The 26376-nt window shown below is 34.0% G+C and overlaps 1 protein-coding gene and 1 pseudogene across 2 annotated transcripts in view; both read left to right on the top strand.

Moving 5' to 3' along the window:
* TFPI (tissue factor pathway inhibitor) overlaps window positions 1-15432 on the top strand; it is a 96228-nt gene extending 80796 nt beyond the window's left edge. For both annotated transcript variants that reach the window (XM_023212399.2, XM_023212400.2), the window contains 2 exons: window positions 14293-14472; window positions 15182-15432. In XM_023212399.2, the coding sequence (XP_023068167.1) occupies window positions 14293-14472; window positions 15182-15288 (287 nt within the window). In that variant the 3' untranslated portion in view covers window positions 15289-15432. The remainder of the gene's footprint in view (window positions 1-14292; window positions 14473-15181) is intronic.
* Window positions 6114-6239, top strand: LOC111542874 (annotated as a pseudogene).
* Window positions 15433-26376: the final 10944 nt, after the last annotated feature.

Genomic DNA, 26376 nt, shown 5'->3' with positions numbered 1-26376 from the left:
TCCTTCCCTCCCTCCCTCCCTCCTCCTTTCCCTTCCCTTTCCTTTCCTTCCCTTCCCTTTCCTTTCCTTCCTTCCTTCTTTCCTAGCCTAAAACATGAAACAATGTTGCAATAACTAGGAGACATTTGATATTAAGGATGGCATAACATGGATTGTCGATGAAACTATGTTGCCATTCTTCTTAAAACCTATGTGATTTCTAATCTGCCCCAGCCAAGATCCAGAAGTGGGAATGCAGATGTCCCTGTACTCTGTCTAAAACTTAGAGGACCCTTTGTCACTTCTGTCTGAGGGATTTGCTGGGATCTATAGACACCTCTTAATTTTCCCAATCAAATATAATTACATCTGTCACTGCTTACAATTATATTGATACATTCTATTGTAGTTTAAGAAAATGCAATTATTTGTATACATAAAACTTTGTTTTTCAAGGGTTTTATCAAATGTGTAAGGTTCTCTGTGGTATCAGATTATTTTGAAAAGCTGTAAATCCTTTAAAGTTTCAATTCAATGTACAGGAATAATAATCTGCCCCACAACATAAATGGAACACCATTCTTTTAAAATTCTTTCCACTAAATAACAATTTTTAAGTAGAGTATTTGAATATTCTAAAATTCAATTATTATTAAGTGAAATATTTATAAATATAGTTTTAATGTTTTTCTTCATGATATTATGGAAACATTTTAGAAGTTTAAACATTATTAGAATATGACTTTTTAAAAATTGCTATTTATTTTTAATTACTAGAATGTTGTAAACAGCTTTCAGGATATATTTTTCCAGTAAGCTTTCTTAATTCAAGATACTTGAATACTTACTAAGCACAATTCAGGTGTAATTTTTCTTTTTATTTCCACATTTCAATGTTAGCAAGTTATTTAGGTAATCTCAAAGACAGTCTTACTCTTCCTTAAGAGGTTTTAAATAATGATTTGTAAGCATATCCCCGAGTGTGAGTGCATTATTTCAGTTTGATCGGCTGTGTTGAGTATATCCATGTAGTTCAAATAAATGTGTTCTCTCCACGTGTGTAAAAGAAATATTTCTAAAGCAATTTCCCTAAATGTGTGCCATTTTGTGCATAAACTCTAGAATTGAAAACCATCAAAATTGGTTCTTCTTGATTTCCCCCATGATTGAAATGATATAGCAGATAAAAAACCTTTCAGCCTGAAGACATGGGTTAAATTTCCAACTCTTCAACTAATAGCTGTGTGACCCTAAGATATTTCTTAAACTGAATTTCATCTTTCCAGTGTAAAATGAGGATGGTAATACTATAGTACTAGTTTGATAGGTTGTGTTGTGAAGTTAAATCAGTCAAAATATATAACTTTCTTAGGACAGTGCCTGATATCTAGTCAGTTGGTGTAGGGTTCCTCATTATTATTATCCATGTGATTCAGAGTAGTACGCTTAACTCACCAGGCCTTAGATTCTCATTTGTAAAACAACTCCTTTGTAAGTTCCTATTTGCAGAACAAATTTTTTATTTCAGACACTCATAAAGTCTCTAGTTATTCAGATAAATGCATCAGTAAATATACAGTCTCAAAATTATGACTAATATTTTAAGAAGAATTCATACTAGAACTAAATTAATGCATATATGGAAACTCGAAGAGTTTGAATGTGTTTATTAGAAACAAGATGAGATTATTGTCACAGAAAGTATCATGGGGCTTCAAGGTCAAAAGATGTTTATTTGTATAATTGTTCTTTATCTTTTCGACATTCCCAAGTTTCCAAATTTTTTGAGTTTTTCCACTGTTTTTCTGATTATTCCAATTTGAATGATTAGTAATTTTCTTTGTATCACTTCTATTCTTCCAGTCATTCATTAAATTTCATTGCTTTTTATGAAATGTTTATTTCTGTCTCTTCCATTTTCACTCCTATTTATTTTGTTCATATCATCAATCCTTCATGGTTAGATTACCTAAACAATCATGTCATCCAATTTGGAACACTAATGATAGTTAAAGAGGGTGCTAAAAAATTAAGGTATATGTCTATTTTAAATATATGTATGCATTGACATAAAATTGGAATTGTCGTTTTGGTGACTCTACAAAAATAGTTTTATATTTAAAAGTATTTTAGTATTTTTAAATAATATATGTGTGTGTATGTGTGTGTGTGTATATATATATATATGAATGTGATATCGTCCCAAAATAAGCATAAACTAATAGGGGCTTAGGCAAACCAGGCTGTATAGACATGAGACAAATAGATAAATAGATATCAGAAAGCTCAGATATAACTCAGATATTGTATATATACATTACACATAATATAATTATATATCTAACATAAGTAAACTAAAGTATATTAGAGAGAGAGAGAGAGAGCAAGAGAGAGAGAGACAAAAAGGAACAGTCATATGTAACAAATTATACATGACCTTTTTGACATCATTGTCCCATTTCCATTCATCGATTATGTGGGTAATTTAGCTTCGTCCACTTGCCTAAAATCTCTCTGCATTGTCCATTAGTCTTCTATCTATTGCAGATGTTTTCTGTCCCTTAAGTACAACTTTTTTCCATCCATTCGAATTGGCCTCTTCATTACCATTAAACACATTATTCACTTTCATTCTAAAGGATGTTTTATGTGATTTTTCCCCACCTAAAATTGACTGACCCTCCTCATCTTCTTAACCAATCTGCTTTTTCACTACCATAAGGAGGCCTTCTTCCTCTCTCCCCTGGCTTCTTACTATGATTCCTTTAATATCTGTGTTATTAGATATTGTGTTTGCTCTACCTCACTGTCTAGATTACAAGATTTTTTGAAGAAAAAGATAATGTGCTATATAGTTTATAGAATTCTCCCACCCTCAGCATTGATCACAGTGTTAAACATGTAAAGATGACTCACATTTTTTATTTATTAATTTTGTGATCCACAGTTACAAAAGAAGGAACAAATGATGGTTGGAAGAATGCGGCTCATATTTACCAAGTCTTTCTGAACGCCTTCTGCATTCATGCATCCATGTTCTTTCTAGGATTGGATAGCATTTTATGCCTATGTTAATATTTATGCTTTTGGCATTTCCTTAATATTTACATGTATACATGATGCCTTTGGTAGCCTACTGCTAATAAAGTCTTAATATTTACATGCATAGTAAACATAGTCTTCTCACTGCACCTCACTGGTAAATGTCTAACTAGCAAAGAAATATGAATGTTCTCAGAAGTTCGTACTAGTTGTGAGCCTTTTGACTGGACCTAACTATTCATGAAAAAAAAAGTCATCTTTTTTATTCTGATTTTTATATATCCCTTTGCTTCCATACATCAACTCTTTGATTTTTTGTTTTGTTTTTTGTTGTTGTTGTTTTTGAGAGGGGGTTTCACTCTTATTGCCCAGGCTGGAGTGCAATGGCGTGATCTCGGCTCACTGCAACCTCCGCCTCCCAGGTACAAGGGATTCTCCTGCCTCTGCCTCCCGAGTAACTCAGATTACAGGCGCTTGCCACCACACCGGGCTAATTTTTTGTATTTTTAGTAGAGACAGGGTTTCACCATTTTAGTCAGGCTAGTCTTGAACTCCTGACCTCAGGTGATCGCCTTGGCCTCCTAAAGTGCTGGGATTACAGGCGTGAGCTACTGTGCCTGGCCCCATACATCAACTCCTGAGAGCTAACTGGGAACAACATCAGCTTTATGATATTCTGGGGGGGAAAAATTCAGGTGGACTTAAAAACCTATGCCAACCCGATTCTAGTTAGCCACTAACTGGGAAAGGGAACACCTATATACCTGACCCAGTTCCACATTGCTTCCTGCCCGCCTCTATGTCCAGGGAAAGTAATTGGATGACATCCTGAAGATCATTTTGCTACTTGAAACTCTGTCCCTCTCCTAAATGTATTCAATGTATGACCTCCAGACATACATTCCATTTATGTGGAAAAAAATAGAAAATAAAATCTATGCATATATAAATACATTTTTAAAATATTTTTCTTATCACTAGCCTTCTGAAACAGGTGTTATGTTCACAAAAGGCCTAATGGACACTCAAACATGATCACTGATATAGTCAATTTATAAATCTGCATGAGATTGTTATTATCTCCTTGGCCTCTTGTTGAAGGTGTGATTGCATGTAGAGGAATACTGCAAGCATGAGAACTATCTGGAGAGAAACTATCCCTCACCAGCTAAAGAGTTCCACATCCAGCTGCATACCACAGGTCATCACAAGCACTGTTTACAGTTCTTAAAAAACGAACAAACAAACAAAAAACCACTTCATCCACAGTCCACTTTCATAGTTCTAAAGAAGTATCTTGCCTTTCATAATGTGTTCTAAGACCAAGAAGCACAGGAACATCCCTCATAATCTAAAGATGCCTGCAGAGTAAATCTGAAGCCTCATATTCTGATTTTCTAACAAGCTGGCTTTCCAAAAATAGATAACAAGTTTTGGACAGCACCCAGCAAGTTTTCTACTTCCTGACAGGAATGCTGATGAGAAACAAAAATGTGGCACTTCATCTCTGCCAAAATCACTGCCATCGAAATGCAGTCACCCTAGATGACCGCAGTCTACTTTTCTAATCCCTTTCTTCCTGGACCATCTTTAGTCTTAACACAGATAATTTGTTGCCCCAGTCATAAGAGTCCTCCAGATAAGTGTTTCTCAAGCTTGAATAATATATAGATGTCTTTAAAAGGAAAAAAAATCATAGACTTCCAATTTGTAAGCCATATGAACCAGTAACATAGTAGGAATAAATTCATTATGATTATTATACAACTATAAACCAAAAATTGTGTACAAATTAATACCATGCAAACTACAAACTAATAAATTAATAATACTAGTTTGATAAGACTTCTTTTGCTTAAAAAGGAAAAATCCTTATTGTAATATGAATTTAATAGTAACTGGTATAGGGCAGGTTAGTAATGTGGTAGGAATAGCTTAGACAAACTTGAGCTACTCTATGTTGTGTGTAATTCTCTTCCTTTATTCTATTTGAATAATAGAAAATCTTTGCAGAAATGAAGAAAATGGTAGCTGGGTGCAGTGGCTCACTCCTGTAATACCAGCACTTTGGGAGGCTGGGGTGGGAAGATGGCTTGAGCCCAGGAGTTCAAGACCAGCCTGAGCGACATGGAGAGATCTTGTCTCTCCAAAAAAATAAAATAATTAGCCCAGTGTGGTGGCCTGTGATTGTAGACCCACCTACTCTGGAGGCTGAGGTGGGAGGATTGCTTGAGCTGGGGAGGTTGAGGCTGCAGCGAGCTGTAATTTTGCCACTGCACTCCAGCCTGGATGACAGCAAGACTCTTTCAAAATAAATAAATAAAATTTGTTGATCAGGAAAATTCCAACTCTGCCTCTTCTAGGAACACAGTGGAGTGGGGTTTCCAGCTTTTAATTGTATGTAATACCATTACATGGATCTGAGTGACGAGTGCAGATATGATCCCATGGATGCAAGACTAACTTTGGTGTGGTTGTTTCTAGAATCAGTCTGTGTTGACCATCTCAACTCAATACTTGTTGCCTTCAAATGTTCAAGCTCTCTAAATACTGCTTGAATCAGCATTTTTGCCCCAAGACTTGTGTGGTGACCTATTTTGGTTAGAAGTCTTTCAAACTTAGAAAACTTGAACTTCATGCTTGTAACTGTGGACTATAGCATATTTAACAAGTTCTGAACCTGAGCTTCAGAAAAGAGGGAATTTGGACATCAGTTCTAAAGGAGAAGCTGTGACAATTTTCTTTTTATCTGATAAAATTATTAAAATGTTTTTGCTCAGGTACTACTATTTTTTTAATTTTCTAATTAGTTTTCAGAATGACATATCTTAGTGGGTTAGAGCATTGACGTTATAGAAAGAAAGATGTGGTTTTTAATTCCAGTTCTGCTATTTGCTGACTCAGTCTGTGGCCTTGAAAAAAGATTACAAAACTTCTCTCGGCTTCAGGTTCCTCATTTTTTTTTTTTTTTCTTTTTTATTATACTTTAAGTTCTAGGGTACATGTGCATAACGTGCAGGTTACATATGTATACATGTGCCATGTTGGTGTGCTGCACCCATCAACTCGTCAGCACCCATCAATTCTTATCAATACTTACCTGGCAGGGGAGATACCATGATCACGAAGGTGGTTTTCCCAGGGCGAGGCTTATCCATTGCACTCCTCATTTATTTTATGTGGCAAGAAATATCTCAAAATTTTTGTAAAACTGTAATGAGACATCAAATTCTTAACCCAGTGTTGAGCACACAATTAGAGTATGAAGTATTAATTTTTGAGGATGTTTTCAATGATGATGATGATGACCTATTTTCATCTGAGGTTTATAGCCAAAAAATGAGTGCTATTTGTATACATTTTATTATTGATCATTTTTAATGCAGCTAAAGTCTGTAAACTTGATCTGACATATCTTTATTTAACATATTTTATGCTAAGATTATTTGAAATAACATATATAGCACTTGAAAATTCAAATATAGTTATAAAATACAAATTTTTCTTTGGATCTTATAAGTAATTGAAAGATATACAGACCTATATTTTCAACTTTACAGACCTATATTTTCAACTTTATCTTATGACCTAAGGTACAGATCTGTGTACTTCCTAATTTCAGTTCTTTTTTTTTTTTTTTTTTTTTTTTTGAGACGGAGTCTTGCTCTGTTGCCCGGGCTGGAGTGCAGTGGCCGGATCTCAGCTCACTGCAAGCTCCGCCTCCCGGGTTCACGCCATTCTCCTGCCTCAGCCTGCGGAGTAGCTGGGACTACAGGCGCCCGCCACCTCGCTCGGCTAGTTTTTTTGTATTTTTTAGTAGAGACGGGGTTTCACTGTGTTAGCCAGGATGGTCTCGATCTCCTGACCTCGTGATCCGCCAGTCTCGGCCTCCCAAAGTGCTGGGATTACAGGCTTGAGCCACTGCGCCCGGCCAATTTCAGTTCATTTCAGCAAACATAGAGTGTCTCCTACATGGGAATAACTACCATAGGTACGGGGAGTATAGAATAATAAGAGGGTAATTTTGTCCTTTATAGGTGTGTTTGTCAAATAGGGAAAAAGATAAATAAATAGATGACTTCAATGCCTGTGTTGTAACTCTGCTAAGACAGAGACCTGCACAAGGGTTATGGGAGAACAGAGTTACAATAACATTTTAAACTCAGTAGACAATGTCAACATTAAAGTATTCATATTTTCAAAACTTGAGGTCTCTTCATCTTCCACTTCGAATTCATTTGCCTGGATGCTGGCTAATGCATGGACATAGTCTACAATTTCATCTTTATATTTAGATATTTTTCTAAGTAAAGCCACAATGAAAAAAAGCCACCAAAAGTTACAAAAAATACAACATTCTAAGTAGAATTTATTCTATAATGTTTCATAATATATTGGAAAAATATTACATCTTCTGAATGTAGAAACACTAGAATTATTTCATCTCCAGCTCTCTACCTGCCCAAATTCAATCTGGTGCTTAATTTTAGCTACTCCCATGGTAACTGCTTCGGTTATGGTAATTTTATATTATTCTCTATTGAAAGTTACCGAATTCAACCTAAACATGCCTGGTTGAGTTTCCTTCATGTATTTAATGAGATCAGAACCTGTCTTTTCCTTCTTCAATAATTTCAGTGGCTCATTATTGTCTGCATTGTAAAATCCAAATATAGAAGTATTCAAGAACCTTCTTAATTTGACCATTTTTCCAGCCTTGTATCCCACTATAGTCTTTTTTGTATTATGTTCTCCAGATAGCCTGGAGTTTGCAAAGTACCCCCAAACAAACTAGAAACCTTCTGACCTTTGTGGTTTTACTTTCCTTCACCCATATGCTTCTCTGTATCCTCTGCTTACTAAAATCCCATTCTTCCTAAAAAACTGATCAACAGACTAAATGCTAATTTTTACTTTTACTAAATTTTGTAGGGTTTAAAATTTTACATATATGTCATGAAGAAAGTTTTTCTCATGCATTATTAGACATAATTATCTTAGAAGAAAGTATACTCAATAGCTGTATAATCTATAATTTTACTGTGGCTTTCTTTCTTTGTGGCTTTGCTTAGACAAATCCCTGAAGGGAACTGACTTTATGAACTCTGTCCATGGATTAGGCAGTATCTAGGCAAAGAAATCCAACCTGGAGAACATCTACCCAATTTATTTCCTTCCCTTTTAATATGCGGAGGGAGTTTCTGTCTGGGCAAGGTTTCACTCAGTCTATTCTTCATGACCTTTCAATTTCAAGTTCACTGGCAACCCTCCTTCTATTATCCTCAGGTAAGTGGCCCAGTGTACACATAGGGGAGAAAAAAAGGTCCACAGTGCTTGTGTTTCCATTCCCTGCCCCGTTTTTCTTGTTTCTTTATAGATTATCGGCTTCCATCAATTTAATACAACTTCTCCTGATTAATGAGTAGAGATACATACTCTTTCTTTTTTACAGAGAGAGGGACAGGTTTACCACACATTCCTACTCAGAAACAGATTCCAATCTCTAATCTCTAGCCTTTTATCTATTGCCTCAGGACACTGGACTCACTCTAACATATTTTTTCTATCATATATTTTGAGCATTATAATTGCAGATAATTTGGATAAAAAAGAAAATAAAAGAAGAAACACTGGCCATATCCACATTATGCAGAAACAATCACTGTTGGCATTATAGCATATTTCATTTTACTATTTCCTTGTGTTTTTTTTCAACTTATCACAAAGTAAATAAAGTTCAAGACTGGAAGTAGCTGCTTGAGGAGATGTAACAATATAGAATAAGCTCAGCATAAAAGTATCTTTTTGTAAAATTTAACCTAGCAAATGTCTAAGCTCCCTACCTAATAAAGCTATCTCTGTAGTAATCATCCTCCCAACTGACTACAAGTCCTTTTAAATATTTGCCCAATGCATACATATATAAATTCTATTCTCATTTATATGTGTTTGTATATGTATATGTATGTATTTGTGTGTTGGCACAAAATATAAATTATTACATTTTCTCAATTCTAACATTCAGGTTTTTCTACATTCTAACAATTCTACTCATGATGAAACTTATAACTGATAGTGTATAATAGTGTAATTATGTATTTTTTTTCTTTCTTTCTTTCTTTCTTTTTTGAACTGGAGTCTTATTCTGTCACCCAGGCTGAAGTGCAGTGGCACAATCTTGACTCACTTGCAACATTCACCTCTGGAGTTCAAGTGATTCTCCTGCCTCAGCCTCCCTAGTAGCTGGGACCACAGCTGTGTGCCACCACGCCCAACTAATTTTTGTATTCTTAGTAGAGACAGGGTTTCACCTAGTCAGCCAGGCTGGTCTCAAACTCTGGACCTCAGGTGATCCACCCACCTCAGCCTCCCAAAGTGCTGGAATTACAGGTGTGAGCCACCGCACCCAGCCGTGTCTTTCTTTCTTCATGAGTAGTACATAAAATAATAGTGCATCTTCAAATTAATGACATTTAGATTTTATGTAAATGATATTTCATATAACATTTGGCAAGCTATAAGCAGTTTCTTGTCCCACATAGTACCCTTCTACTTTTGTTGGCATGGGGAAGAAAAAAAGTGTTGAATAGTAGATAAATTTATAGCAGTAAGGTCCATGTTTTGCTAAATGGTTTAGCGCTTTAAATGTCATTGTAGGCACATAAATTTGTGAAAAGTTTCAGTGGAAAATTCAGCAACATCAACCAAGTTATAAATTGAATATAGATTTTGCATAATTCTAATTTTAGAAGCTTGTCCTCTGGAAGTACCTGAACCAGTGTACATGGGTATTCATGAGATGTTGTCTGGAACTGAAAAAAAAATTATAATAATCTATATGTCCATTTGACTAAATATACTGTAGTTAACTCATAAAATGAAATACTGTACCTACATTAAAAAGAGTGAGGTCTATATAAAAATACGGAGACACAGCCACAAAATATTATCAAGTATAGTAATAAATATAGAATATTATGCTAATGTATTTGCATATGCAAACAATTTGAAGATATGTAAACCATCAGCAGTGGTTAAAGGGTAAGAATCAAATTATGGATAAATTTTGTTTTACATTTGTTATACTTTCATATTATTTCAAATTTTACAAAGATAATTTGAAGTAAATAATTTATATTTCTCTTTACTACAAAATTATAAACAAAAAAACTTTAAAAACGATTTGTTATTCGATTCCCTAAAAAGTCTCAGAAGACAAAAATAAGTGTACTTAACAAGTTGTAAGATATTTCATAAAACCTAGTTTGTTTAGTAAAACAAAAGCCTAAGTAGGCAAGCCAAATGAGAGTCATAAAAAAGATACCACAGTAAATATTCCAAGTGAATATATGATTCAAAATTTACTGTATAAATCTCAAAGCAAATTTACATTAACAACTTTACCTGTAAAACTGAGTTTACAGCACCATCTTACAGTTTAGCAGTCACACTACATCATGATAGTTACTGACATAAAAAAAAGAAAGTGGATCCTGAATTCTGAAACCTATCAAAACCCTGTAGACAGAAGGTACCCAACTTGTTATTAATGGCAGGATCAAGACAGAATGCATTTGATTAATAAATTCCCTTTGGAAAAAGAACAAAAGTCAGGTTAGTGTCTTTTTTATTCTATCTTAAATTTCTGTGAATAATTATAATCTCAACTAAAAAATCACATTTTGCCAAACCTTTGTATTTTCTTTCATTGTAGATAGCAAAGTCTTGATTTTGAATAGGTGAGTGCTGATCTATATGTAGAATAAATTTGCTATTTGGAAACAAGTTTTTCTCTTCAAGAAGTGAAAAAAATTCAAATGGAGCTAAAATATTTTTAAGAAACCATTTGCTTCATTACTTTAATTTTACTGTGATTTATGCTACAGTAACCCAATGATAGTCTTACTGCTCAGAGTTAAAATCATCTTAAGAGAAATGAATTAGTTTACATATCAGGTAAAATTTATGTTCTGAAGAATACTCACCTTACAATGATTCCTTAACTGACAATAATTTATTGCATCTTTAAAAAATTCTAAAAGTTAATTACATATAATGCAATATCCTTAGTGATTAACTTCACATTTTAATACACTATGGAAATATTGTCATTTCTAGTGTTGGGAACCTCACTGTTGATCTGGGTCAAAATTCTGTTGTGTTGAATGATCTATGTAAGCAGAGGTTGAAATCAGGGCAACATAAGATAGATAAACAACTGACATTGCATCAGTCATGGACAAGGAGGAGCAAGTATCTGATAATAGGGGCATTTACATACCAAATCCCAGGCTGTCAGAAGCAGCATGCCAGACACTCTCTGATTCAGAAGTCATAAAGAGTGTTAGTAGAGGCAATCTGATGCCTTGGATAATTTAGTGAAATTTTCTCTGCTGGCATCTATGCTGGTCAACTGGCTGTTTGCTCTCAAACCAACCCCCTGCTTTCAACCTGCCTTGTGTGGTTTTTATGGGGAACTTTCTCCTCTGGCTTCTGAAAGGATTTGGTAAATGGCAGCCATTGTTGGATGACTGGGTGGTCAAAGGAAGACAGAAGCTAGCATCTCCACCACATCTGTGGTGTATCTTCCACAGTTTCAGCTTCAATGGAAAGGCCCGAATGGTTCTAGGATTTACCTGCTATTCTTGGTCTATGACAACAGAGGCTCCTCTTCTCATACCTCCAATCTAGGGACTGTAGCCCCTTATGTACTAGGCTAGCTTTTTCTCATTTTGAAATAACCTTGATTTTGTGATTGGGCCATGTTTACTGTAGGTTCTATGTGGGAAAAGAGAAGAAGTTTGCTCCCTGTCAACAAAAAATTTTCTCCATTCTGGAATAAGGGGGCTTGATGTCTGGCATTGCTATTAAGATGTAACAACTAACATTTGCAAATAAGGATACAATTTACAACCACATTCACACATGTTACCTGCAACTTACTATGGGCAGATATATCTTACACACAAAATGCTAAAGTGAAATTGATGTATACGTTGCATATCATTTTATCATACACATCTATTTCGATGTTACTGTGGGTGTTTAAACAGGAAAAAAAAGGGATAGCAATTTCCTCTGTTTTCTCTGTTTCTCAAATTAGGCTAATTGCATCTAGTGCATCTCTTTTGTTTCTGAACATAGGTGATAACTGGAAGCTCATAACTTCAAAGTGGTGGCAATTAATCATTTTATATTCTACGCTGTGCAAGAATGATAACACACATCAGACACAATGGAAAAGTTTGTACGATAGTACAACTCAATTACAATATAACTCTCCTAGACTGCTAGAAAATTCCTCTAATATAAATGATTCTTAGTGACAGGAAATGTCAACATTTTCTAGAATGTCTAGCACACATTCTCACCATTCAACTTTGATTTATGATGGCTTATCATCATGTCAAAGGATACAAAATACAGGCATGTAGGATAAATAAGCCTAGAGATCTAATGTACAACATGAAGATGACAGTTAGTAAAAAAGTATTGTGTTAGGGATTTTTGTTACATAAGTAGACTTTAGCTACTCTTGTCACACACACAAAATTGTAACTGTGAGAAGATGGATATATTAATCTGCTTCGCTATAGCAACTATTTTACTATCTATATATATCCCATAACATCATTTTGTAAACCTCACACATACATAATAAAAATTATTTTAAAAATCATGCACTATAATCCCCACATAGGATAAGGTAAAACATAAAGGGCTACATATGATTTAAAACCATATTTTCATTTTACAAATCCTAGAAGGATTTGTAATCACTGCATATATACCTAGTCAAAGACTTAAGTAAAATTAAATACTCTGTTTTAGATTATAGTTCTGAGATATATATAGATAGGTAGATAGATAGATAGATAGATAGATAGATAGATAGATAGATAGATAGGCACAAGGATGTCACCTGTCTCAAATTTCTTCTCGTAAATTATTCTCACAGTATTCATTCCCTCTCATATTTCCCAGAATAGTTTTTGTTACCTGAGTTACTATATGAAGACACTCTAGTCTTTATTTAAATATCTAGAAGGCAGGAGGTGGTAAAAAATGTTTATATCAATTTGAGATTTCTTCTCATTTTTTCTCACTTTGTTTTATTTCTTTTCTTTGCTTTTACAGTCTGTTCATCTCGGGTTTATTTGGCAAAAGACTGCTTCTTGCTTAAGGCAAAATCTATTCACCTTCATTAACTACTGGATTCCTCGAAGTTCTATTTTCTGCTAATATTGGACATTTAGCAAATCTTCCTCATCTGTATTTGCTTGTATCACATCTTACCATTTGGCAAAGCCATTAAAGTTTTCTTGTATTGATTCCTTGCCATATAACTACTTACCTGTAGTACTGGTTTATTAACATCAAGCAGTTTAGCTGTGCTACCGAAGAGCACCAGGTGCCCCTCACTGAGAGTAATTCCAAAAGCGCTAAAAACTAACGTTGAGCTGAAACTAATTTTCTCTTCTGATTTAGCAAATGAGTGCTCCTTTTATTACCCTAATTGTATTTTACTCTTGTGTTTTTGAAAACCATTGATTGATCCCATTGACAAACCAGCTTATCTGTCTGATCCAAAATCACTGTTTCATTTCACCGGCTTTAGCAATATTGCTTCCTTTGCAAAAACATTTAACTCATCTAAAACTAAGCTTCAATTTATGAGAAAAAAAAATGCTACCGAGACAAACATCTCATCTGGACTCATTCCTTGAAACTTAAAGCTTGCTATTCCTGAATTCCTCCACTTTAAACTGTGATTGTATTACATCATCCAGCGTGTGTTTAGTCAAGAGAGGTAACTCTTCCTCAGCTTCAGTGTTTTTGTTACATCACAAATAAAAACTTTGCTCATTAGAATTTTTTTAAAGCTAAATATTTCTGAACAAATGACATGTAAATGAATATGTGTGTGTGTGTGTGTGTGTGTGTCTGTAAGAAATTTTCAGCAGTTACGTTGTTGAGGAGTGGTTTTTATTATGTACAAATAGTTTGTTCATATAAAGAGTAATCATAACACTTCTCTTTAGCAAATGATATTTTTTTAATTCATTGGAGAAAGATCTCAATATAGTGGACACAGGATTTTGTTAAGCATTTTCCTAGAATTGAAATGCACCAATTTTATTAAATATCCCTTCATTTACTCAGGTTACTGTTTTACATGCACATGCAACATTAATCTATAAACAATACACAATATGAAAGCCTGAAATTCACTATCACATATGGCTTACCATGTTTTCCTGATGTTTTCAGAATTTCACGGTCCCTCATGGTGTCTCGCTCCAGCAGACAGAGGATTGTGTCGTGCCAATGAGAACAGATTCTACTACAATTCAGTCATTGGGAAATGCCGCCCATTTAAGTACAGTGGATGTGGGGGAAATGAAAACAATTTTACTTCTAAAAAAGAATGTCTGAGGGCATGTAAAAAAGGTATAGAAGATACTCTTCCCATTAGTTGACTAGTGTTTAAGATAGCAATTGAATTTAAATGATAATCTATTAAATATGAAATTAATTATCTTTATTTTAAGAAAGTATGATCTAGCTAACAAATGTCCTCTTCAATTACATTTAGATAATATTGCTAGATATATAACTATAATTTCTTTTAATGTCTTCATAGGAAAAGAATCAATTTAAAACAAATTAAATATTTTATTCTTTTAATGTTCAAATACTAAGCATTCACTTTAAAAGACTATACCAAAATTGCTTTAAGCTTTCTTGTAATACACAAAATTTTAACATATTTATTAATGTCTTCTGAATATAAAAGTAATGCATGTTTATAAAATACTAAGAAGAGTATAAAAATGCAAATACAAACTACCTGTAATTTAATCAACCACATACAGCCACATTTCTACTTTTTAAAAATAAAGCAAGCATGGATTTGTAACAGAAGATGAACAAATAATAAAAATAAATGGCATGCTTATCCTTTTTTATTAACTCATATATGCAAAGTAACTTCCTTAAAAATAGATTGTTCTACACGAATACATGGACAAATTAAAGGCTTTTAAATCAATAACATCTTTTGGATTTAAATATTGAAAGATGCTTTGAGAGGATTTTAGATAAAATGTTTCATTGTGTTGTTTTATCACACATTAATTTATTCCCCTTCCTCTTATAGGTTTCATCCAAAGAATATCAAAAGGAGGCCTAATTAAAACCAAAAGAAAAAGAAAGAAGCAGAGAGTGAAAATAGCATATGAAGAAGTTTTTGTTAAAAATATGTGAATTCGTTTTAGCAATATAACATTAATTCTACTAAATATTGTATACGAAATGTTTCGCTATGATTTTCTATTTTTTCTTCTACTAAAATGCTTTTAATTAATATGTTCATTAAATTTTCTATGCTTATTGTACTTGTTATCAACACATTTGTATCAGAGCTGCTTTTCTAATCTTGCTAAATTGCTTATTCTATGTCTGTAATTTATCAGCTGGCAACTGGGAAATTACTTATTCTCTGGATCCTTCTGTATTTGCCTTTTACTACAGATTATCATACTACCGGCTACATCAAATCAGTCCTTTGTTTCCATTTGGTGACCATTTGTTTGAGGATACGATCATGTAAATGATTATCTCCTTTATAGTCTGTAACCAGATTAAGGAATATAGCTCTCAAAAAATCAAGAACTTCTTGAGTTTCACATATAAAATGGTGACAAACACCTGCTTCTGATAAAGATTATTCAATTGTGTATTTGAAAAGACTGGTAATAACAGAATTCTATTATGTGCTTCCCTCCTTAGACATAGCTTTTCTCCTATTGTACTAACCAGTACTTGCATCAATATTGAGCTGAACTGTCTTTGAACAGTCAACTCTGCATCATGTGCCTGCCTGATTTGGATTGGTTTCACTTTTTTTTTATTTGACCATAGCCCATTCTATCAGTCAAGATGATTGAATAATTGTGTGTCAAATACAACTCATGATAAGGAGAAACTTTATGGAAACAATAAGTTTTATGGCAATCGAAAGGGAATTATTTATATGTACTTCCTAATACTATGCTTCCCAATATTTTCTCTTACTAAAAATAACAAAAATATTTAAACCTTCTGAAATCTATTCCGTTATCATTAGGATTTGCACACAATGCAACTAATAATTCATGCTTTAAAAAAGTAGGTTGTTTCTGTTGAAGAGAAAATTATCAGCAAGGAAGAGTCTACTAGAAAATTCATGTGCTAGTCACTCTTGGGGATTTAATATTTCAAGAGTTAATTCACTATACCCAGACCTATAATCTTTCATTTATTGCTGAGCCATGTGCAGTCTGGTATCTCAATAACCTCAACAACCTCCAAGACACGTCAGTTTCTGTAGTGTTCACCTCAAATTTGACATTTGAATCGGAACTGATTTAGAAACAACCACTTCGTTCATCTGGTATAGATTCATGACTTCTCACTAACAATGATAGTATAATTCTGCCTGTTCTTCAGGATTGAAATTTTGAACTCAGTTTAGATTTCTTGTTTTAGATTTCTTGTTTTCCCTCATATACCACATCTAAACAGTCTCCAAATCTTTATGCTTTTTTTTTTTTCCAAAAAAATTCACCCAATCCCTAGGCCTTTTTCTTTACATTTTTTTTTCCGTTTTGTTTTGTTATGTTTTCTTAGACAGGGTCCCACTCTGTCACCCAGGCTGGAGTGCAGTGGTGCAATCACGGGTCACTGAAACCTCCCACCTAGCTGGGACTACAGGTGCAGGCCCCCACACCAACTAATTTATGTACTTTTTGTAGAGACGAGTTTCCTCATGTTACCCAGGCTTGTCTTGAATACTTGGGCTCAAGCAATCTTCCAGCCCCAGCCTCCCAAAGTGCTGGATTACAGATATAAACCACAATGCCCCCATTTTTACTCTTTACTGCATTCTTCCCATCAGTATTAATTCCTCAGAAATTTAGTACATTCCTCCACCCTTTCAAAATGCTCCCAGAACTCACACTAGTTGGTACTTAACTACAACCTTCAACCTCACCATTTAATTTTGATGTATATTTTTGGGTTTACCTACAGTACTTTCTTTCATGACTACTTTGATTTAGTTAAGAATGCTCACTGTACACTGAATGTGAATTACTCAGCTAATTCACACTGATTTCCTGTTTAAAAATATGATCCCCTCCAGGCCATTCATGTGAAGTCAGGGTATAGCTGATGCCAGCTACAGACTTACTGTGTTTCAATATGGAATATGGAAAGTACTAACATATAATTACAAATCATTTTCTACTGTGGTATACAAATTTTATCATTACAAAATAGTATCAGCTTTTTTCACTTAAGGAAAATATTACATCTTGATTCAAATGTTCAGTACATAAATAATTGCCTTAAAGTGAGTCTTTGCTGTGGAATTTGAGAGTTTTGGAAATCAAAAGCCTTTGTGAAACATTTCCTGTTGCCGTTTATTTATAGATAGCAATAGCTTCAAATAAGTGGGAAAGTCTACTTGGGTGAAGTGGTAAATAGTCACTAAGATTGTATAAATAGCGCATTTGTGAGTTGTGTAATTGTTTTCTCCAACAATAACCACTGGTCCATTGGTTCACTACTTACTCAAGAAAGACATGTACTGAGATGGCTTGAAATGTTTAATGCATGTGAACGTTATTTTTACCATGTTTTGGAATAAGACCTTTATGGTATTGTCTTCCTTTGTTTTCCGCAATCAAATGCATCTAACTGTGAATTGTATATGGAATTACATTATTCAGCATATACATATATTTACCTGCTTTGTTCATTCTGTGTATTCAAAATTAACAGATCATGCTGAAAACCACTCAAATGATTATATTTTTTACATTATAAGAAGTAAAATATATTATTCTGAATAATGAAACCTGGCTGTTGGACTCACAATGATTTTAGTACATAAGAAAGAATTCAATGCTCATTAGTTATCATAAAGGTACAGAATCTTGAGATCAAAAAAAAATTGTTCCCACACTCTGCTTTTATTTCCTTTAATTGGAATTGTTAATAGTTGCCTTTTAATTACAAGTACTCATCCATATATTACAATTTATTTGTCAAACAAATTAGTACACTATGTCCTCACAATCTATACATTTTAAATTTACTCTGCTACATATGTGTTTTCATCACTCATTTCATACATAATTGTACAAATATAGACATGTATATTTAAATATATGTTATATAACTATACATTACATAACTTCTTATCCTGACTATTGTATTTGGCCTAGTCCATCTCTATACCGGAAGAAAAAAGACAATGACACTAAACTAGCTAACTATTTAGGTCTTTTGCTGATTCTTCCATCAGCTGCTCCTCCTCTTATTTGGTTTTTAGCAAATTAGCATTTTTATTTAGTGTTTCCAACTTCTGACTTTAAGTGTTTTCTCAGGGACTTTGGCTGGGATGTATTTTAATCACTTTCCCCACATTTTGCTAGGTAGAACAGAAAACCTTGCTTTTGTTGGTCCTGCAGGTCCAGTTTCTGAACTACTTTCAACCACATAGCTAGTTTCTTGGTTAGAATTACTCAGAGTACTTATAAATATAAGAAAGATTTAGATAGTTGGTGCATGGTAATTTATTGTACCAGGAAGACAGAGAGAGAGAGAGAGAGAGAGAGACTTTAATCTTATAATAAAATGGAGCATTAGGACAATGAATATAATTTCCTCATCAATTTAGCCACAGATTATACAATTTCTAGCCCAATCAGTTTGAAATAAAACAGATATATTTGAATCACAAAACTGAAAAGACCAGAGGAATTTGACTTGAGTATAGATAGATTCAGGGTCGCATATTAGGCCAATAAAACTCAGGCTATCTTTGGCTCATGATTCTGCTGCCCACTATATTTTGCTTTTGTTTTCTAGTTGCACAAGGTTTCAATATGACTTTCAGAATTTAAGTTCCACATCTTTTCAGGGTAAAGTCTTCTAAAAAACTGTGGATTATCCTACCTCAAATAATTGAGTTAAAGTCCTGGCTTCATGCTCATTGACCCAAATGTCTTAGGTCACCCTTGAAGCTAACATCATGTTTAGAGAAATATGACTGTCTGATTGAACAATGTTGATTCACAAGTCCACTCCTAAATATCTTTCTGGTGTAAACACTATCTGAAACTTGTAATCTGACTAGCAGGGCTGGGACTAGAGTGAGGCAAGTGAGGTAATCTCTTCAGGCACAACATTTAAGGGAACGTTAAAAAATCTCAGTAACCAAGATAAATAATATGGTAATGCAACATGTTTAAAAAATTAAAATTACAGCAAACATCCATGATAAATAAAATGTCAGAATTTTTAAAAAGACAGGATCAATAACCAAGTCATATTGGAATCTAAGGCAAAAGGAAAAACTAGTAATACTAATAATTTTTAGTAAATGGAAAATATTTCAAATTTAATTATTGTTTAATATAATCAAAATGCTAACATGTATAAGCTAAATTATTATTATCAATAGAGAAAGACAGATCATTTAATGAAAGTTAATGCTTGTTTCATGATTAAAACTTTTATCAAACTAAAAAAGAGACATGATAATATGAGGATGGATAGCAACTAAAAACATGCAATAACATGATGCTAAGTGTTAAAATTTTAAGAACATTTCCACTAAAGTCCACTATCTGTGCTATACAACATATTCAAGCAATCTTAATTTGTAACTAATTCAAAAAGGCAAGGAACAGAAATTAGATATAAATATTACATTATATTTTAGTTATATAATATGCTTATCATAATTGAAAATTCAAGATAATCTGAAGCATAACAATTAGAAATAAATAATACTGGAGTTTAGCAAGATTGCTATATGAAAGTTCAACATACTAAATTGAAACAGGAAAAGTACCCTTGTCCGCATAGGGGCATGTGACGGGTGAGGGGCTTGCTTCTTCAGTGCCCGGCTGCGCAAACCTCCAGGAGAGTATACAGACAAGCAGGCCATGGGGCTCCAACCCCACGGCAGTGACTAGGGGTGGATGTTTAGAGCTCCTGAAGCCCCAGTGGGTGTGTGTTACAGGATGCTCTTTTAGTTCTGCTCTTTTAGTTTTGCCGTCTGTAGGCTTGTGTTAACCAGCTCATAGCCCCCCTTACTTATCACAAGGACGGAAGGATTTCTGTATTCCAGGGTTTCTTGCCTTGGTATACCAGAAGAATCAGATCACGCGTGGGCTTGGAGAATGAGTCCAAGGTTTTATTGAGTGGAAGTAGTTCTCAGCAGATGTGGGAGCCAGACGGGAGATGGACCAGGGGTCCGGCTGCTTAGTGGCCCGTGCTGTCCTCCTTCTGATCTCGCCAAACTGCCAAACTCCACATGATTCCTCCAGTCAATGGCCTGCTGTCCTGCCAGTGTCTGTCATGTGCTCTTCCACCGGCATGCTCGCCTGACGTCCTCTCGATGTCCAGCTGCTTGTGTCTTCTTCCGCTGATCCCCCTCCTCTGAACGTCCAGAAGCTTGTGTATCTGCCTGCTAGAGTCTCAGTTTTTATAGGCCTAGGATGGGGGCGTGGTGGGCCAGGGTGGTTTTGGAAAATGCAACATTTGGGAACAAAGGCAGGAGTGCCTGTCCTCACCTAGGTTCGTGGGCACAAGTCGGAGGGTGAAGCCCTAGCCAGGGACCGGCCTTGGTCAACCCAGCACTGTCTCCCGTTCGGTATCATTTAAGGGGATCATGCTCTTCCCTTCCCAGCACTCCTGTATCAAAATCAATAGCATTTCTGTACACTAGGGAAAATGTACTAGCCACAATAGAACAGGAACCTTAATGTGCCCAACAGTAAATCCCACAAAAGATGATTTTTAAAACTTTTAGATAAAAAAATCTTATATTGAAAATTCAAGTATGTTATTGAAGTACATAAATGGAGCTAAATATTTTCCTATTTATTGTAACTTCTATAATTAGTAGTCACAAAGAAATAAGCCAATGATAACACTAGATTATAAGAAAGAAACTCTTGGTAATTAAAATGAAATAAACGTTTTTTAAAATCAAGAAATAGAAGATAAAGTTAAAAAAAATCTCTAAGCTATGGAAAGAAGAAGTCGTAAGAATGGAAAAGAAGATAGAAAAGGTAAAATTTCACAATTAGTTAAGGTGCCCTACCTTGAAGTGTCAAAAGGATCTGGAAAATAGCAGAGATAAATAGAGGGGAGAGACATCTTACAGAAAAAGAATAACGGAGATTCCTTTCACTGAAATTGTGTATGGTACCCAACAAATGGTAACCACCTAACATACCCCCTCTGCACACACATGAAATTTCAAATACTAGCAATGAAGAGAAAAGTCCTAGGGACAGGAGACTGTGTAGGGATAAGTCACATACAAAGAAATAGAAATAAAAAGGAATTGTACATTTCAATGAGAGTAATGGAAGGAAACCACAAGACAGTTGGATGTAGAAGTCTGAGGGATGACAAATGGCTATTTACTTGCTTGAAGTCTGTTTGTACTAACTGATCTTTCAATTATGTGTGTGTAGTGCTTTGCTGAAAGATGGGAAAGAGGCTTTGGGAAAAAGTTTTAGAATATAAACTAAGAGATACTGTTTCTAGTACCAATACTAACGTAGTGGATGAATTTTTTTGACCATCTAATTTCTCTGGCCCCATATTTACTCATATTAAGAATGAATGCTTTGGACTAGACTTAAAATTACCAAAAAATAAACAAGTTTTTTGGTTTGGGTAATTTTAAGATTTTTATGGCAATACCCTCTATTTAAAAGTATCCTATACCAACATATGTTAAGCCAAAAAAAAATGGAGCGATGTTCTGTGATTAAAAAACAAAAATCAACATTGGCCAGATTCTACTGTTAGCAATATCCATAACCTCCCTAGCATAAGGTTGTTATATACAGTAGTCTTCTATATTCTTCAAAAATAGCCTATGCTGATGGAGCTTGACATCTTCAAACTGACTATACCTACAATTTCCTTTTTTAGTGCCTGATTAATTTCCAAACATCAAAAGATTTTATGAAAAGCTTCCAAGTAATTGCTTTACAGGAGGTCCCACATACTGCAGGATTTCCTGAATGCCTTTATAATGGGTTTTATAATCAAAAACATTTTCTGAATCCATTAACTTTTTCTTTCTCAATATTATGTATATTGTAGGGAAAATAATATATGTGGATCTGATTTATACTAACTCATCAAGGTGTTTCAAGCTCATGAGAAGTTTTGACATAATTTTTAGACCGTTTAGTCTCTTAATTATTCTAAAAAAGCAAGCCAAATTTAATTAAGAATAATTAACTAGAATTAGATTTTTCTAGTACCAAAATGTTTTATGTCAATCAACAATTTATTCTAATAAGTTTTAGACAAATCCTAATTGTAGCCAAAATCAACTCATTCCTGTCAACGTTACTGATGATTTGCTATTCTTTTTCATTAGAAGATAAAATCAGCCAACTCAATTATGAACTTGCATGTCTTTAGGGACTTAATCCATATTTAATCTATATTTGCACAAGGGGCATAATTATAATTTATTGAACTCTTTTTCTAAGCTGCAGGTGCTCTCAAATTAGAAGCCAGAGGAAACTGCTACTTCCTTCTTGTTAGTCAGTTTTTGGAATCAGAAAGCAAGAACTTTGACTTTCCAACAGTCTTTGTTTTTAAAACATATTCCCCACTCTCAACAGAATGTTCCACAAAATTTGTAAATCACTCTAGGGAAATTTCCAGAGTTTCAAGATGTGAACAGCTGTGAGCTACCTAAATGATCCATCTTGCCAAGAAATTGTTACTCCAGAGACGACGAAATAAACAATTACCATTTTTTATTGAAAATATCTGCCACTGTTCAATGAGAAAGTGCTTAAAATTCTAAAGCTAATGACTGTATATGTTAGGAAATTTCTTATTTATCTCTTTACATATTCTTTATTAACTATTTTCCTTCTTCACAAGCTACACACACACGCTGTCATTTAATTAGGGAGAAAATATTTAAAACCACTGCATTGCACAGTTTCTTTCATCTCCACTGGTTGTTAATAAACTGGCAGATGCACAGGAAAACTATTTAAAGACTACAGTTGGAGAAAGGTCTAATGCCAAATCAAATATAATGATAAAGAACACAGGGTTTGGATTCAAAACAACTTAGATTTGAATTCAATAGGACTTCATATCATTAATCCTCTTGCTTTGTAAAATGATTGTGAGGGTAAATGAGATCATATGTACAAGAGGGCTTAGTACAGTACTACATTGTAAAGATTCAATAAAATGGTACCATTTGGTATATACAATTTACTATTTAATATTTGAATGGTTTAGAATACAGTCTCTGAGCTGTAATAACAGTTATTCAAATAAGCTAGGCAATTACAAGTCAAAGTAGGAAAATTTGAGGTAAGTTTTGTCTACGAAGGTAATCCTATAAAATGAGAAATGAACATAAATATGATGTAGTTGTACTTTTAACAGGATCAATTAAGGGACAGGTAAAAATATGCATTAGATAACTTTTAATTTTTTTAATAGTTTGTTTTGACATAATTGTCTAAGAAGTGCTAACAGATTTTTAATATGAAAATTTTTCTAACACGGATTTTAAAAGGGCAAAAATGAGTAAATTGTTCTTTTCATTTACAAATTCATATAAAACTCATCTTAAAATATTTGCATATGTCTTATGTTTTTAAGAAGTTTTAAAAGTTTATAAAATGATCATCACTATTGCTTGTGTCATCCTCCCAAATATTCAGAACCTACATCATTATTCCTATGTGAATAATAGTGGAAATGTATGATTTGAAGAGACATCAGAATTAAAAATAGAAAAATGGCCAAGTTAGTTGTTAATGTTTTAATGTGAACTTGCTGAAAACTGTTATGTTTTTCTATTTTGCTAATGTTCACTATTTTCTTTTTCTCAATGTGGAATTATCTAACTGAAGACCCAATAACCCATATAATTTGTCATATAGTTTATATAATTATCTTCCAAAATATGTGAAATAGTTTACCAAATTAGATATTTTTCAAATAATGAAAAATAGGTGGTAACATGCTGTAAAGAAGGAAGACACATTCAATAACGCAACACCTAGAGTGTCAAGTTTCAGTTCTTCCAATTTCCAGTTAACTACTAAGATTCCATCCCCTCACCTAAAAAGTGGAAATAAAATCTCCACAGAATTAAATAAAGAAAATATCTAAAAAGTATAGCATATTTTTGGAAACAATCCTCATTTTCAACAGTGCTACTTTCCTGTCCCAACTTTCCCTAAAATAAAGCAGAAACCTATCAGTGTTACTAGATATTAAATACTTGAAAATATTGTCATGAGCTGCATTTCAGTCAATGATAAACCACACATATGACAGTGGGCCCATAAGTTTATAATGAAGCTAAAAAATTTCTATCCCCTATTGATTTCCTAGCTGTTGTAATGTCACAGCATGACAGATTACTCCTGTGTTTGTGGTGAAGCTGATTAAACCTGCTATGTTGCCAGTCGCATAAAGGAATAGTACACACAATTTTGTGCAGTACACAATACTTGATAATGGTAATAAAATTAAATTATGGGTTTATATATTTACTATACTATACATTTTACTGTTATTGTATTTCAATTTTACTTATTCAATTTGGAGTCTTTTTGAGACAGAGTCTTGCTCTGTTTCCCAGGCTGTAGTGCAGTGGTACAATCATGAATCACGGCAACTTCAAACTCCTGGACTCAAGCAATCCTCCCACTTCAGCCTTCCAAGTAGCTGGGACTACAGATGTGCACCATCAATTTTTAAAAAATTTTTTGTAGAGACAGAGTCCCACTATTGCCTCGAACTCCAGGCCTCAAGCAATCCTCCTGCCTCAGTCTTCCAAAGTGCTAGGATTATAGGGGTAAGTCACTAAATCCCAGCTTATTATTATTTTAGAGTGTCTTCCTTCTACTTATTAAAAAATAAGTTAAGGGTAAAAATCCTCAGGCTGTTCAGAAGAAGGACAGTTCGGAAGAAGGAATTGTTTATCATCAGAGATGACAGCTCCATGTATATTATTGCCCCTGAAGACCTTCCAGTAGGACAGGATGTGGAGACAGAAGAAAGTGATACTGATGATCCTGACCCTGTGTAGGCCTAGGCTAATGCATGTGTTAGTGTCTCCATTCTTAACAAAAACTTTAAAAAGTAAAAACAAATAAATTTTAAAAACAGAAAAAAGCTTATGGAGAAAAAATATTTTGTATAGCTGTACGTGTTTGTGTTTTGCTAAGTTGTGTTAAGCTAAGTGTTATTACAAAAGAGTTCAAAAACTTTAAATTAAAACTCTTAAATTCAAATTCAATTTTTTATAAATTAAAAAGTACATTGAGTAAAAGACATACAATACATTGAAATACATTGAGTAAAAGTACATTGAGTAAAAGACAAACAATAAGGTTAGCTTATTGTTTATATATATATATATAATATATATATTACAAATTTATTGTTGCCTGAGAGAACACTGTTCATAAAGTCTACAGTAGTATGGAGCAATGTCCTAGGCCTTCACATTCACTCTGCACTCACTCAGAGCAGCTTCTAGTTCTGCAAGCTTCATTTGTGATAACTGCCCTATACAGTATTCAGTATTCAGTACAGCAACATGCTGTACAGGTTTGTAGCCTAGAAGCAATAGGCTACCCCATATAGCCTAAGTGTGTAGTGGGCTATACCGTCTAGGTTTGTGTAAGTACACACTATGAGGTTCACACAACGATGAATTCCCCTAACAACCCATTTCTCAAAATGTGTCCTGATTATTTAGTGACATATGACTGTAGAATAGTTGACATAATCCAAAATCAAATTTATTTTTATGCTTCCTTACAATTAATCCAAAAAAGAGAGTATTTTAATTGTAGCATTTTTATTTTCTGAATCTAAAAATGCCATGAGAAATGAATTTTAAGAGTATCATAGATAAGGGATATGATTAAAACTGAGGATATTAACTTCAAGTAATACTTTGTAGAAAGTCATAAAAAATGTCTAAAAAAAGTTGTTGTATTTTTCTCCTTACCCAAACCTCATCCAGACCCACCAGCATGTTCCTAAAACATGCTTTGTATTATATGATCCCTCACACGTGGAGTAAAATGCGAATTCCTTACCCCAATCAACATGACCCTACATTCTGTGTCCTCATGTATATACTTGTGTCTCTCTTCCTGCTCACTGGTCTCCAAGCTCCAGGAGCAATCCAAGTATAGCACTTGAGCAAGTTTTGTCTACCTGCAATAGCCTCTTAGTAGACTCTGTTGATGCCTCTCCCACATAGTT

This window comes from Piliocolobus tephrosceles, chromosome 11 (assembly GCF_002776525.5).
Source record: "Piliocolobus tephrosceles isolate RC106 chromosome 11, ASM277652v3, whole genome shotgun sequence".
Classification (NCBI taxonomy): domain Eukaryota; kingdom Metazoa; phylum Chordata; class Mammalia; order Primates; family Cercopithecidae; genus Piliocolobus; species Piliocolobus tephrosceles.
Note: the sequence above shows the minus strand (reverse complement) of the source record. Positions and strands in the feature narration are given on the sequence as shown.